This window comes from Nothobranchius furzeri, chromosome 1, assembly GCF_043380555.1.
Source record: "Nothobranchius furzeri strain GRZ-AD chromosome 1, NfurGRZ-RIMD1, whole genome shotgun sequence".
Lineage (NCBI taxonomy): Eukaryota > Metazoa > Chordata > Actinopteri > Cyprinodontiformes > Nothobranchiidae > Nothobranchius > Nothobranchius furzeri.
Window position 1 is genome coordinate 37,685,030 of NC_091741.1, and position 16,817 is coordinate 37,701,846.

At 41.5% G+C, this 16,817-nt stretch overlaps 1 protein-coding gene across 12 annotated transcripts in view; it reads right to left on the reverse strand.

Moving 5' to 3' along the window:
* The window catches only part of abcc9 (ATP-binding cassette, sub-family C (CFTR/MRP), member 9), a 140,621-nt gene that overhangs the window by 68,525 nt on the left and 55,279 nt on the right, over positions 1-16,817 (reverse strand). For all 12 annotated transcript variants that reach the window (XM_070544945.1, XM_070544760.1, XM_054739817.2 and 9 more), the window contains 2 exons: positions 6,413-6,485; positions 1,056-1,161 (listed from right to left, as the gene is read on the reverse strand). In XM_070544945.1, the coding sequence (XP_070401046.1) occupies positions 1,056-1,161; positions 6,413-6,485 (179 nt within the window). The remainder of the gene's footprint in view (positions 1-1,055; positions 1,162-6,412; positions 6,486-16,817) is intronic.

The following is a 16,817-nucleotide window of genomic DNA, read 5'->3' on the forward strand; positions in this document are numbered from 1 at the left end:
ATTAGCCGACTTTGAAGCTCAGAAACAGCGATTTCAACCGCTCAGTAAACTGTTCACGGCTGACGGAGAGAGTTCTCCAACCAACTTCAAGACAGAGCTGATATAACTACGGCGACACGCTCCAGTCAGTATGACTCTGGCTGACCCAGCAGCGTGGTCCAGCTACTCAGATGCTCTCCATGTTCAGCAGCACAAAACTGTGGGAGCACCTGTTGTCTGTGATGAAGATGACCAGAACAACACAGGAGTCACTGATGAACTCCTTCCTCAGCTCAGAGCCCAACCCCACAGATGCAGGTGTGTGGCTGGAACAGGTGAGCATCACAGTAAATCAGAGTGGAGCAAACTGAGCTTGAATTGTTTTGTTTTTATGCACTTTTTCTGCTCCAGAGCATGGGAGTTAATAGGTGAGATATTGCATTTTCATTTAAGATCAAATTATTGTTTGATTTTTGTTGCTGGCCTGTGAAAAACGATTTAAACTACAGAATAAAACAGGAACTGGAAAGCTTGGTGTCACTGCAGCGATGACATTCATTACAGGAGCAAGAAAAGGAGAGTAAAAAATAAGAACAACAAATAAAAAACAAGAAAACATAAAACATGAATGCTTATAAGATTCTAAAGATGAAAAAAATGCTGAATATAAACACATTTTAAGGAATTAAAATAATGATAAATTGAGACATACGTAATGAATACCACTGATGCGTTTTACTTAAAATTGACTTGCTCGTGTGTAATTTGACTATTCCACATTCAGTGTTGATGCAAAAATGTTTGTTTCCAAATGAAATGGTTCAACGGTGCATATCTACGGATAAAGGAAAATGTGCACATTTGCCGTCACTTTTTCAAAAAATAATAAGTTTGGCCCACGACTTCGTCCCAGTGTTTCATTTCGGCCCAGTGTGAATTGGAGTTTGACACCCCTGCTCTAATGGGATCCTTGCACCCAATCAGAAGCAAGTATCTGCTCCAACATAAAAAAAAACAACAACACATTTTTAAAGTTAAACTTTGCTGTTCAAGGTTCGTGTACAATAATAGCTCACTTGCTCCAGAAGACTCGTCCATCGATGGCTTGCATCTCACCGAGCATGGCCAGCAGCAGAGAGGACTTCCCACATCCCACCTGACCCACAACCATCGTCAGCTGACCTGAAATAAAAAAAAAACCAAGAGTGATCGAATGTAAGTGCTGCTCAAATTTAAACGCACAAGAAAGGTTGTTTTTAGTTTGCACCTTAAAACCTTCTGTTTTAAATCAATTCCAACTTAAACCTGTGCCAGTGTTTAAGGTCTGTATAAACACCTGACTGATGCTTTTCATGGAGAACCTAAATGCAGCATCACCGGTCAGACAGTACAAACATTAAAGGATCCTTAAAATACTCCAGTGACTTCATCCCTCTTTACTAAATCTAAACATCTGCAGCACTGGAGAATCTGAACCACGTGGAAAACGACCCATGCTGCACGAGCAGAGAAATCCTGTTACTTTGAGCAGAATCACAGCAGAACTATGACAGAACAGCATGTCCTGCTTGCTTAGTGGTAGCACAACTCAGATTTCAAGAGTCGCACCCTGGGAGACTCATCACTAAAATACCAAACGTCAGGAGAGCGGGTGGTGTCCAAGAGAACAGCAGATGGATGGTGTTGTATGTCACTCACTCGGATCGTGTGCAGCGCGTCGGTAATTCCTGCTGCAACAGCGGGCCTGCATGCTTCGCTCAGATTTAAACAGCGCTCTCACACGAGCTTCTCCTTTCAGTGTCTGACCCCATCTTCACTAAATCTTCTTAAACAACTCAAATAAAAATCTCACTGATCACACCGACTCAGAAAAGTAAAGAGGTGTGAAGATCTGCAGTGAGACAGAACAATGTTTAGCTGTCATCATCCAGTAAGTTGGATGGAGACAGTCAGCTCAGAATTCCAAAATAAGAGCGGGAACATGCACATTTTGTTTTTCTACGAAGGATGATGAGCCAATTTGTGTGCTTCTGTGGTTCAAGCTGCTGAATTGTGTTTCATTCGCCACGTCACACTAAACCAGATATCCTCTCCTGTCTTCCCGCTCACGCTCTCATTGGTTTAATTAGCTTATTGAATAGCTAGCATTTTAGATGAATTTTTGGTAGCACTTTAAATTACAGCTCGGTAATAACATGGTAATAGTGAAGTAATACTGACGTAACAAATAGGTTATAACTGGGTAATAATATGCAATTTCCCTTACTTGTAACTATGAAATGGCACAGTAATAACTTCAGCTTTTAGACCACTAATATCATAGTAATGGTGTTGTAATAATTAAATAAACAGGTTATAATGTCTTACTTCCTACATTGTAGTTACAGTGAAATGATACAGTAATAAGTTTTCATTTTTGCTTGCCAATATCTACCTAACTACCTCTTATTACCATATCATTTTAAGGTATAAGGACTGTTTTATTTCTTATTATTACACCGTAATAAACCGAAGTTAGAACCATGTAGGTGTCTGTTGTAACTTTGTAAAAAAAATGTGTAATAATACAATAATGACCCAGGGCTGCGAAGTTACCTATAACCCGTTTCCTATAATTTCTTATTCATATAAACACGAAAAGTCATAGTAATTACCAGGAAACAATACTGGCAATTTAATAGGAATAACCATAAATGAGGGCTGCACAGTGACCTATAACCTGTTTCGAATTAACTTCCTTGTAATTTCCTATTAGTTTAAACATAAAAAGTCATAAATATCACCAGAAAACACACAGGGTAACCAAGGACTTCAAACCAACTACCTTTTTCAACTTGATTTCATAATGACCCATTAACAAAGGAAGGCAAGGAAATAAACCCCTGTAAAGTTTGCAAATTTTTTATTTTACAGTGAACTTTTCTTTACTGAAATTACACAATGACCTTGTAAAGTTTTTGCAAAGCACTTGCAAAGCTTTTGTTGATTAAAAAAGTATTTAAATTTAAAAACTGTAAATTACAGCAAAACTGAATGCACAAAAAAACCTGAACGGCCCAACATAAACATTTACAAGTAACTGTCGTTGAAAGACTTTACTTTTGACATGTCAAAAGTTTAACTACAAAAATTGTGCTTAAAACAAAATTGTTAACAATAATGACCCAACAAACTAACAAAAAGACCTAGTTTTCTTTGATTTTGTGTGAGATGGGTATTAACTCTCTTTCAGCTTTTTTCTTTTCAATTCTTGTCTTCAGAACAGGCTCACTGTCGAGAATCAGCTTCACATCTTTGGCGTATTTAAGAAGTGAACCACCTATAAATGATGGAACTCTCTCCCTTTCCTCACTGTCAGCTGCCAACTGGACCTCTGCAATCACAGCAGCGTGTTTATATCCACATCGTGCTTTTCACAGCTTCGGTTGACACTGGCCAATCACAGAGCGTGAAGACAGTCAGTTACCCAATGAGGATTTTCCTTCAGCACGATTACAGATATTTACGAGGTTTACTCGTTTCATGCTCATGTTCGTCAAAAGTGCTTTATCCGTACCGGATACTCGTCTGAAACGAGTATCCGGCTCATCCCTAATAATTACTATGACTTTTTGTGTTTACACTAACAGGAAATTACAAAGAAGTAAATTGGAAACAGTCTATTGGTCACTGTGCAGCCCTGATTTATGGTTATTCCTATTAAATTGCCAGTATTGTTTCCTGGTAATTACTATGACTTTTCGTGTTTATATGAATAATAAATTATAGGAAACAGGTTATAGGTAACTTAGCAGCCCTGATTCATTATTGTATTATTGCATTTTTTTTACAACGTTACAACAGACACCTACATGGTTCTATCTTCGGTCATTACGGTGTAACAATAAGAAAAAAACAGTCCTTATACCTTAAAACTATATGGCAATAAGAGGTAGTTAGGTAGATACTGGCAAGCCAAAATGAAAACTTATTACTGTTTTATCTCACTGTAATTACAATGTAGGAATATAGACATTAAAACGTGTTTATTTAATTGTTATTACAACACCATTACTATGATATTAGTGGTCTAAAAGCTGAAGTTATTACTGTGCCATTTCATAGATACAAGTAAGAGAAATTACATATTATTACTCAGTTATAACCTACCATAATTTCCGGACTATAGAGCACACCTCAATATAAGCCGTGCCAAATAAGTTTTAAAAAAAACATGGAACTGTACTTATATGAGCCGCACCGGGCTAAAAGCCGCAGATATCTACCGGATATCTACTGAATTGAAAACATAGTTTAACTGAACTGATCAGTATCAAACAAAACTGAAAAGTTATTGATTAGTTTATTCATCGTCCTCCTGCGCACTGAAACCACCGAAGTCCTCTTCTTCAGTGTCGGAGTTGAACAGCCTCAGAAGAGCTTCATCACATACCCTTCTGTGGCGATGTCAGTGTCGCTGTCCGTGTTGCTGTCATCATCCCCGGGTGAAGCTGGCTTGAATGAGTTCTTCCCGCTGCCGTCTTCAGCGCCGAACCATGGATTCATTCATGCCAAGCTTACGTGCGGCAGCACTGATTCCCTCCTTTACTGCCAGATCGATGGCCTTCAACTTAAATGCGGCAACATATGAACTCATACGTGTAGTTACCACGATGAGGGGGTATGGATTAGAAAAAAATTCTTCGTCGTGCCGGCTGCTTGCATGTTAAATTAAAATGAGCACTTTCTTCGATTTCCACTTTTGACTTCCACCTGTTTCACTTTCTGCTAAAGCGCCCCCTGGCAGGTGAAGGAAAATCTTCAGTAAAGCCGCACCTCATTATAAGCTGCATGGTTCAAAGCATGGGAAAAATGTAGCGCCTTATAGTCCGGAAAATACGGTGTTTGTTACGTCAGTATAACTTCACTATTACCATGTTATTACTGAGCTGTAATGTAAAGTGCTAGCAAATTGGTTTGTTAAAACTTGGGAAAAATCAACTTGAAACACCCCACCCCATGTCAGAATTCCAACTTTTAAAGTCTGTAATTACCAACCAACCCCAACCTCAAAATCCAATATGGCTACTTCACACAGGAAAAGTCAATGGGTGTCTCAATGTCAAGGTGCCTGGCCTAGCAAGACATTGTCTTGCTAGGCCAGGCACCTTGCTTACAAGGACACTGTCCTTCCTTGGTCAAAGAAAATGGTTAAATAGAACAAATGTGCCTGACGCCACGTGACACGTGCGGTTAAGTTATTTTATACTTATAAGTTTCTGTATAATGAGCATTTTACTTTTTTATTGTGTACATATTGGTTTTATTAAATATGTAAGCAAGTTAGTACCTGGTGTCCACCAAAGCTGCAACTACTAAGCAACTAACCAACCACAGATGAATGCTCTGGATCTAAAAAAAATTTTTTTTGTTATCAGCCCAAAAGCTAAAATTTTACTTTTAAAAGTTTACTTACATTTAAACTAGAAATTTGCCCCTGAAGTAGTTGCTGGCTCCTGATCCTCTATCCTTTTGAAAAAACTGCGCTGTATTCCGGGAAATTTTTGACCGATGTAAGGCAACAAGGCACCTCCCGTGTGTCTTTGCTCAGCTAGCTAAACGGCTAACAAACGGAGAACACACGTCTCGGTAGAACATGAACATCGGAACACGCCTTGGCGGTTCTTGATGCTGTATCTTCTAGGCAACCGGGCGGGGCCAAAGCATCAAGGCGAGGTTCCTTGACATTAAGAAACACCCATCGACTCGAGTGAATCTACTGGGTACCTTATGTGGGACACTTTTTAATTCAATTCAAGTTTATTTATAAGGCGCCAAATCACGACAAGAGTCGTCTCAAGGCACTTCACACAGTAAACAATCCAATACAGGTCAGTTCATTTAGCCAATCAGAAAAAAGTTTCCTATATAAGGAACCCAGCAGGTTGCATCAAGTCACTGACTAGTGTCAGAGTCTTTACAGCAATCCTCACACTAAGCAAGCATGCAGCGACAGTGGAGAGGAAAACTCCCTTTTAACAGGAAGAAACCTCCAGAGGATCCAGGCTCAGTATAAGCAGCCATCCTCCACGACTCACTGGGGATGGAGAAGACAGAGCACACACACACACACACACACACACCATATATGCCAAGTAGTGTTTCTATGGTTACATTGTGATTTCTTAGTAAATATTCTATATGGTGAGAGATAAACTTTATTGTATTTATCCTAGTGAATCTATAATTAAATGGGTAAGCTAGTACTGACTGGCATGATGAACTGAACTGTATTGGAACGTTTACTGAGTGCCTTGAAACGACTCACTTGTGATTTGTCGCTACACAAATAAACTGAATTGAATTGAAACCAGTGATAGCTGCAGTGGCTTCTGGTTTGTTTCTCAGTGATTCTGTTATTCTTTCTAATCTAGGTCTTTACTTTGTTCCTTACCTGTAGGGATGCGGATGTTGATGTCTGACAGTGTCAACAGGTTGTTTCCCCAGGTGAATGAGCCATTGCTCACCTGAAAAAAAAGAGAAAAAAAAAAAGAATCAAACTTAAAACCAGAAACATTTTGTCCTTTGCAGCAGATTTTTGACACCATATTAGTGTGAAGCAGCCTGTGTGTGTGCAGTTGGCTTGTGGTGAGATCTTTTATTATCTGAACTCGCGTTCTGGAAGCGTAACACATAGAAAATAGACTCGAAGCATAACTTTAGCGGAGCTACTCAAAAATACACAATACCAGGAGGTGCCCAAAACGTGACACTGCAGCCAATGGAAACACACCCATCCACTATGACAGAGGCTAATTGCTGCATAGTAACCTTCACAGACGTTAATAGGCCTTTTCCACCGACCAAACTGGCATGGAATGGGAAGGATCGGGTCACTAAATATTCTGTTTCGATTGTTTAAACCAGTCCAGGAAACTACCCGAACCGGTCCAGTAGCGGGCCAGAGCGGGACCCCTTCTGTTGTGGGTCCAGAGATTTTTGGTCTGGGCGGAGCCAAAGCGTAAAAGGTCCAGAGTCCTCTGATTGGGGGAGAAATTACGTAACTACCCGCGACAATCCCAGGCGATGGAAAAGAGCTATAGGTGACTTTTGTCATCTGGTGGAAAGGCTGAGTACCTAAGCAGATAGAAGCCTCCTATTGGATAATCACTGCAAGGGTGATTATCTTTCACCTGGTAATAAGTTATGTAACCCCAGCAGAAGCAAAAAGCAGCTTCTCATATCTTTAACAACCATGTATGTATGTTTCAGAAGGGTCAGCCCGTTTGTATGGCTCAAGCAGAGATAACATCTGAGGAGATAGCACAATCTAAAACTGACCCAAGATTCCACTACCTCTGCTCCGCCCCTGCCTTGCGCAGCCGCTCGCTTCCGAACTCAATTTTTACCGGTACCCGCTCTACAACGGCTCCGGTCCGGTGCGGAGACCTGATGTGCGCAAACAGGCATGCGCAGGATTTTCGAGATCTTGCGATACAGTCCGAGCAATGAACGCGGAAGTTAGATCCAAACACCCGTTGTGTGGGAGAAGCATCGAATTGAACTGTTTAATCTGCCAATCATTTGCGTTGAGAGATCAGCAGTGTTTGGATCAACAAAGTGTGACTACTTTGATAGTGGAAACTGTATTTATGGCTTATTTTTGTGCATTTAAAGTTCAGCCGCCATTGATAGTTGTTAAAAGTTGTTAAACCTGTGCATGTGAAACAAAAAATGCTTTTTGTTTATCAATTTATTGTGAAATAACGGAAGTTGTGCTTGCTCCCTTTCCTGTTGGGCAGATGTGATTTCTGTCCATTGACTGCGGAGGTGCTCCGGCGTCTGGCAAAAATAGAATCGGCCGCAGTAGTGGAACAGCTCTGATTGACTACAACGGGACCGATTTTGCTGCAGAGTTCGTGCCGGAGCGGAGCGGAGATGGTGGAATTTTGGGGTGAATGGTATTTGATGTAGCGCCTTCTAGAGTCCTGGAACCCCCCAAGGTGCTTTACAACTAGGGTTGTCACGGTGTGAAAATTTAACCTCACGGTTATTGAGACCAAAACTATCACGTTTTTCGGTATTATTGCAGTATTTTTTAAAACATGTTAAATTTTCAGGAATGTTAAGTGCCGTGCCCCTTTTCGGCCACAAGATGGCCTCATTGGCTTCTGCCTCGCCCGTCACCTGGTGCTCAGCTGGAACAAATCATGGCTGATCACTTACCAGCTGTTAAAAGCTGCTTTCGGTCCTCAGTTCTGGGAGGAGATCCAAGGGTAGTATAGACTTGGCCGAGTTTATACTATTCTCTTCTCCTCGTGTGCTCATATTTGGTTTTGCTCTCAATTCGTCTTTGGTATTTACTTCGCTTTTGGAATTTGGTATTTCGATAGACTTTTGGTAACTCAACTTCGGACCGGCATTTTGACCTCGATTTAGGATCTCCCCTTTTGAACATTTATATATTTAATATTCTCGGTTTTCCTCCCACCCCCTTCTGGGGTGGCGCTTTTCGTTTTCTCCCCTTTTGATTATTGCTCCTTCGGTTTTGTATATAGTATTGTTTTTAGGTTCTTTGTAAATATCCCTTGGTTTTGTAACAAAATCCTTGGTTTTTAAGCAACACAGCACTTAGTTATTATTTACCCACACACTAATTTTATTACTCCCCTCCTCATCTCTCCTAGAGAGCCGGGGACGTAATAAGGAAACTAAATAAACCCTTTTATATCAGAAAAATATTGTCCTCAGTTTGTGTCTAAATTTAGCCTAAAATGTGTTATTTTGTAATTATGTTGTTTATTTGTTTACATTTTCCCCTTTAGTCTTTAAAATACCAATAGTTGCCCATAACTTCTTATTTTTTGTCTGTTTGATGTCATCATTTTAAAAATATTAGATCAGATGATACTCAGTACTCAAGTAGCCTTCTAACCAGATATCGTTTTACCCTTACTTGAGTAATAAACCCTATATCAGGAAAATATTGTCCTCGGTTTGTGTCCTTCCAGTGAGCTTTGCAGATGTGGGAAAATGTCATCAGGCAGTAATCGTTGTTAAATTCATAATTATTCTCGGAGAGAGACCAACTCTTATCTGCCCCTGGGAGCCCCGTAATGCATAGCGTCATTTCAACATGGCGGTGTCCGCGACACGGTTTATATGCAGGTAGCGGCGCTGCGGCTGCTTTATATAGCGACTCGTTGCATTCTCCCTCAACCCAAATCCTCGGATCACGCATTTTAGCTAAAACGTTAACGTTAGCTTGCCTTGCGTTGACTGTAGAGTTGTGGGTGATGGTCACACAGATGTGTCATGAGATTTGAAGCGTTGTTGCCTTTCACAGACACTTTTTCTGCACGTGCTGCAAACAGGATAGCCGTCTTCTATCAGCTGTCCCTCGGCATTCTTCAGATATCCAAAAGATGCCCGTACTTCCCACTTTGTCTTCTTTGAGGGATAATAAATGTCATGGGCGCTGCCGTCTCCTCCTTTGGCCATTATTTCAGCTTTAGCTTCAAGAAAGTTTGGTTGTAAACATCAAAATGTGCATGTGCTGCCGTCAACTTCAGCAGATGATACGGTGGCTGGTAAGGGTCACCGCGCCTACACCGCAGCCACGGTAATCCACCGAGATAATATAGTTTTTTTTTTAAAAACAAGACGGTTATTATTATTGTCAACTTTTTTACCGGGGTTAACTGCTACACCGGTTACAGTGACAACCCTATTTACAACACAATCAGTCATTCACCCATTCACACACACATTCCCACACTGGTGGGGATGAGCTACGATGTAGCCACAGCTGCCCTGGGGCGCACTGACAGAGGCGAGACTGCCGAGTACTGGCGCCAACGGTCCCTCCGACCACCACCAGCAGGCAACGTGGGCTAAGTGTCTTGCCCAAGGACACAACGACAGCGACAGACTGAGCGGGGCAACCTTCCAATTACAGGGTGAGCACTTAACTCCTGTGCCACCGTCGCCCAAAACTAGGCTCAAAACTGTCCAACACATTGTTAAAAACTGGAAGGAAAGAGGAGAACCATCAACTTCCTAGAAGAGATGTGTTTGGAAAATAATTCTGGCTGATTGTGATGTTTTGTGAAATCTAATAGAAGAAAACCAACAGTAGAAGTAAGGTATGTATGGGTGTTAGGGTAAATGTACAAAATGTTCAGTATGGGATAGAGATGTTCTTTAGTCAACAACATAGCAAGCTGCGTCCAAATTCAAAGGCTGCATCCTTCAAAGGACCCGGTTTTCCCAGTTAACGTAGGCTGGTGTAGGTACCATTGTACCAAGAATAAACTGAACCATGAAATTAAAACCAAGGTGTGTACAGAAAACAGACATTTGGTGCAACATTTCTTGCAAATTTGCAGAGATGGGAAAATGTGGCATCAACAAGTCATCTCCATGTCATGTTTTTGTTCTGCTCAGCTACTGAACCAGGTTCATTCACTGTGCTAATTGAAATCACCTGGTTTTCTTGCCGAGCAGAACAAAAACATGACATGGAGATGACTTGCTGATGCCACGATTTCCCATCTCTGCAAAGTTGATAGTGAAAGTAAGAGCATTTCCATACACTGGGACTGAAAAGCTGTGCTGCCATAAGAAAACTTCTTATCAGTAAGGCTAAGTGGGGAAAAGGGCTTCAGTTAGCATGGCAGCATAAAGATTAGACTCTGAACTAGGGCTGGGCAATGAATTGAAACTTCAATGTTATTGAAATTTCTGACTCATATTGAGATAATTTTTCCCATGTCACAAAATTTGATAATAAAAAAATGAAAATATGTGTGTAGGTTAGCAAGGTTCAGGGGTGGACTGGGACCAATATTCGGCCCTGGCATTTTTCGAATCGTCTGCCCTCAGTCGACCCTCCCCATTGGGAGAGCGGTGGGGGTGGGGGGTGTTGCCGCCCGTGGACTCGTCTCTAGGCCGAATGTAAGATCTAATATGGACTGGGACTGTTTAATGACAAGCAGGGCCAGACCGCTGCGACTGGGAGCCCTGGCCTTCCAGATCAGCTCATTCTCCACAAGCAGAGATCAGCAGGACATTAGCTACATGCTAACGCAGTAAAACAACTACGTCATCGCTCTACCGCGTTTGTCTTGCTAAAAACGCCTGGAAAAACTCTGTTAGCTTCAGGTTACCATGTAGCTAATGTTCTGCAGACCACCAACTGCGGAGTAGCGTTGGCCCAAGCTGGGCAAGCAGCCCACTTGGCTAAGCGGCCCACCGGGATAGTGCCAGAATGCCAGATAGGCCAGTCCACCCCTGGCAACGTTCATGTCCCTTTAAGAAGCTGTAGCACCTTGACTCACGTAAAAATGTGACTCAACATTAAACTAGTGGACAACTTTTGTTTCTGTGCATACATGTAGTTCATCATCCATTTATCGTTATCGAGGTGAAATCCTCGATATATCATGATGTTGATTTTAGGCCCTCCTCTGGTGCAATGGAAGAAAGCCTTGTGGTCCAGACTGACCTTGCTCTAGAGTGAAGGGGGCATCTGGGTAAGAAGAGAGGAAGATGAAGTGACGACCCCATGCCTACTCTAAAAGCGTGTGGTTTATGATCTGGGTTGCTGCAGTTGGTGGAGTCTAGGTTTAGCAACCTTAGGAGCCCAAAGAATGATGTCAGCTGACTACCTGATTATGTATATTCAGTCAATGGATTGTTCTTTTCCTGATTGCTCGGGCATATTCCAAGACAGCAACGCCAGGATTCATTGGGCTCAGACAGTGAAAGAGTGGTTCAGGGAGCATGAGACCCCCTCTCCACATCAGTTTCCACTAGGGTTGTCACAGTAACCGGTGTAGCGGTAAACCCAGGTAAAAAAGTTGACAATAACAATAACCGTCTTGTTTTTTAAAAAAATATATAATTTCGGTGGATTACCGTGGCTGCAGTGTAGGTGCGGTGACTCTTACCAGCCACCGTATCATCTGCTGAAGTTGCCGGCGGCACATGCGCACTTTGTTGTTTACAACCGAAACTTTCTTGAAGCTAAAGCTGAAATAACGGCCAAAGGAGGAGACGGCAGCGCTCAGGACATTTATTATCCCTCAAAGAAGACAAAGTGGGAAGTACAAGCATTTTTTGGATATTTGAAGAATGCCAAGGGACAGTTTATAGAAGACGGCTATCCTGTTTGCAGCACGTGCAGAAAAAGTGTCTGTGAAAGGCAGCAACGCTTCAAATCTCATGACACATCTGCGTGACCATCACCCACAACTCTACAGTCAACGCAAGGCAAGCTAACGTTAGCGTTTTAGCTAAAATGCATGATCCGAGGATTTGGGTTGAGGGAGAATGCAACGAGTCGCTATATAAAGCAGCCGCAGCGCCGCTACTTGCATAAAAACCGTGTCGCGGACACCCCCATGTTGAAATGACGCTATGCATTACGGGGCTCCCAGGGGCAGATAAGAGTTGGTCTCTCTCCGAGAATAATTGTGAATTTAACAACGATTACTGCCTGATGACATTTTCCCACATCTGCAAAGCTCACTGGAAGGACACAAACCGAGGACAATATTTTCCTGATATAGGGTTTATTACTCAAGTAAGGGTAAAAAGTATCTGATTAGAAGGCTACTTGAGTACTGAGTATCATCTGATCTAATATTTTTAAAATGATGACATCAAACAGACATAAAAGAAGAAGTTATGGGCAAATATTGGTATTTTAAAGACTAAAGGGGAAAAATGTAAACAAATAAACAACATAATTACAAAATAACACATTTTAGACAAAATTTTGACACAAACTGAGGACAATATTTTCCTGATATAAAGGGTTTATTTAGTTGTCTGAAAATGTAGCACGTTTAAAAAAATACTGCGATAATACCGAAAACCGTGATAATTTTGGTCACAATAACCGTGAGATTAAATTTTCACACCGTGACAACCCTAGTCTCCACATAGTCCAGACCTTAACTGCATTAATGTGTTGGAGAAGGCTTTGTGCAGTGGATGGACACTCTGACTACTGGACAAAGCAAAACAAGATATTGGTGAAAAATAAATCTGACCAAATGCCAGAAACATATTCAAATAACTCTACAGCAAATGTACGCCTTAATCAAAGCTAGAATATTAATACACACATTTGACCAGATAGAATAGGGCTAAGCTATTTTAGACGATTAGTCAAAGATTTAAATTGAAAGACAAAATATTATTCTGTCAACAAAAATAAATAGTGAGATAAAGGAACACTGAAATCTGCATTAAATCACTCTTCTGCATCCCTTCTTCCTGCTGAGACTGTTTACATTCCTCCCATCTGTTGCTTTTATTTGTTTATTTTATGTTTATTTTATCTGACAATCCCCTGAAGCATTTCCTCCACAGTTACCCTCTCACCATGTCACTGAACTCCCCCAGTAAGTCAGGAGAAAAAAGGCTCTGTCACTTCGTTTTTTAGCAAATATTTAAAACAAGCTTCTTTTTCTCCTTTTAACCAGTTTTAGAGGTTTAAGTAATCGAGGATTTGGGACACAGTGTTAACTAATCAGAACAAACAGTAACTTTAAAGAATAAAAGAATGATTTAAATATTATTTTTGCCAGCTTTTTACCAACGCTTATTTTTGTCACGGAGTGCGAAAGAATAAAAAATCTGTTGGCTTGCAGAGACTGAAGTCGTAGCCACCATGGGGAAAGAAAAATGATGTTCGAGCAGAAAGACAGAATGAAATTAACACGAGGGGGATCAATGAAATAAACAGTTTTTTTTATTTCTGACCTTCAGGCTGCATCACATCCCACAAAGTAGCATCAGTAAGCTTTTATCTGTTTTTGAACCAGAAGCTTTGACACGAGAAAACAAACTGAGGATTTTAGATTTTATTTAGTTCTTTTCTTCACATAAACATCTTAAAGAGGCCATATCATGGAAAATCCCATTTTGGAGCTTTTTACCATGTGATATTGTTATTTCCTCGTAAAAAAACAAACAAACCCATTTTTGGGTTTGATTTTGAAAATCATGTAAAGCGTCAATTGAAGCTAGTCCTGTCACCAGGCCCTGCTCCTCTCCAGGGCCCTCATTTATCAGCCATACTTACGAACAGATCTGTGCGTATTTCGTGCGTGGGAACGATTTTACGTATTGTATGACATTTACCGATTTGTACGTGTGTGTGTGAAAATGCTCCTAAAAATAAGAACAGTTCTGACCGTAAGTAGGAACAGCATCTACTGGTAGAACGGGGGGAACAGCGGTACTGAAGGTCTCAGTCGTCCGCGTGTTACTCATGCATAAATTATATTTACCCAGTATGTAGTTACGGTATGTCGGTGGGAAAATGGCTTTTTCGAATAGTTGCTGCTAAAACCAATAAGACACCTGTGACCGATGGGAATCTGACATTATAACATGGCCGTGAGCGCTCTGATCTCAAAGGAAATCCTTCGGCTATGCTGTGATTGGGAACTATTTGCGGCGCGACAGACAAACCTCACGAATCCGATTCCAGTTCATATTTTATTTTACAACTACGAGAACCTCCCCGATCATACACGCGGCGTTGCCAAGGTAACCAGACTGAAGGACAGCTCTGAAGAGGCTGAGGCTGCACTCTCAGACATTTCCAAATAAAACTAACTCCAAACAGAACGACTCCTTAAATGTAAACGACAACCCATTACTCTACGATTTATCAAATCAAACCAAATACAGTTAATTGCGGGTGTTCCTAAATGTAAATGACTGAGAACGGGCATGAGCACCTGGGTACGCTCAGGTGGGTTTTATCATCAGATGAGTGCGGAGGAACGTGCGTACGAGAGGCCACCGCATGTTTCATAAATCAGCCTTTTGACAGTTCGTACACACATTCTTTTGGTCATAGGAGGGAATAGAGTAAATGGTAAATGGCCTGTATTTGATATAGCGCCTTCTAGAGTCCTGGAACCCCCCAAGGCGCTTTACAACACAGTCAGTCATTCACCCATTCACACACACATTCACACACTGGTGGGGATGAGCTACGATGTAGCCACAGCTGCCCTGGGGTGCACTGACAGAGGCGAGGCTGCCGAGCACAGGCGCCACCGGCCCCTCCGATCACCGCCAGCAGGCAAGGTGGGTTAAGTGTCTTGCCCAAGGACACAACGACAGCGACAGACTGAGCGGGGCTCGAACCTGCAACCTTCTGATTACAGGGCGAGCACTCAACTCCTGTGCCACTGTCGCCCAATAGAGGACCCTTTCTACGAACGTTTGATAAATGAGGGCGCTGGAATCTAGTTTCTTGTCTGAACCCTGTCTCCCCTGGCCAGTGCAGGGTATGTGGCTTAGACGACTGGTGTCATGTAACCGACTCGGCTGCTGGTGCGCACCCCAGTTTCAGCAGTGTTGTTTTCATTCCTTTATTGGTAAACTATTTAAAAAGTGAGGATTAATATGTATTTTTTGCTGTCTTTGTTTATTTAGCCAGTGTGAGTCCATGTGAGGTGAGCAGAGTAAATCAACTAAAATGCTGCTTGGAAACGACCAAATTCAAATATCTTTAGAGACACAAAATATTTTGCAGAAAATAATCAATAAAACTAAAATATAAAAACATGAAATCTGCTTCAGATGGCTGAATAAATTACTGCAGACACCACCGAGAGTCAAACTCACATTAGCACACGGCAAAACTGAGTGAGCAGGCAGATGTCTTAACCTCTGGATTACCAGAGCCACATACAGCAACTGAGTCAGAACACTGAGAGGCACATTTTGTCAGAGTGAGCGTGTGAAAGGGCATTTCCACAGAAATAAACCATTTTATTTCCGGGTATAAATTCAGGCTGACAAAAATAACCTTTTTTATTTTATCCAACATTTTGATTGTGATTTATTTTCTCTTGTAGCTGTTAAAAATGTATTAACTTTTGCATATTAAACATTAATGGCATTCTATGCTTTCGTTAAGTCCTTCTCCTGCAATGTTTCTGGTATTATTCATTTTATCAAATACAAACAGAAAAACTTCATATGTTGTGTTAAATATTGTTATTGCTATTGCTTAAGATCATATTGGATATAGATTTGAGGCCTCATTGCCCATCCCTAGTGTTACAGGAAGTGTCAAACTGACTAAAATGTGATTGGAAGCTCTGTGCGTGCGTGATGTGTGCATGAAGTGAATGTAAGCATGGGGCGTGGCTTAACTCATTCACTTCCATTGACGACTAAAGTTGTCATTTTAAATCCAACCGTTCACTTTTTTTACTGTGTGGGCGTCGGACGAGCCCCCGCACCGTGAGAACAAACATCCCAGCTCTAAAGCTGATCTTCATCCGCGTACGTCACGTGATCAGGAAGCAGAGCATCCATGTGTTAGGAGATCGTTTTGGGCCGCTGCTGTAAAAAAAAGGTTAGGTGTGAACCGGAAAAGCTTCTGCCGATCACAATTCAACAACGGATTATGAAAGAATGGATAACGCTCGAAACACGCGGATTCTTCCTGATGTAAGAGGTGAGTCTCCGCTTCGTTTTGGTTGTTTTGGTGTCGACATCATCCTAGCGCGCAACGTTCTGTGACTCTTAAAAAAAACAGTAAAAACGGTGATAAACGCTGGCAGCGAAGGGCTTTATCGATCAGGAAACGGCTGGCAGTGAATGAGTTAAGGATGTTGGCCTCTGACCATTTCAGTTTTCTCTGAGATATCAGTTTTACCCGTTACCCATCATAACTCAGTTGTTCTCAAATGAGGTATTGTTACAAGCCATCTTCCCAAGCTAGCCTAACTCTTCAAAAGATGTTAACGTCTCAGGGTTCACTTGTATTTCTATTTGCGTGGGCGTGACACGAGCCACTCTTTAAAACGCCCTCACTC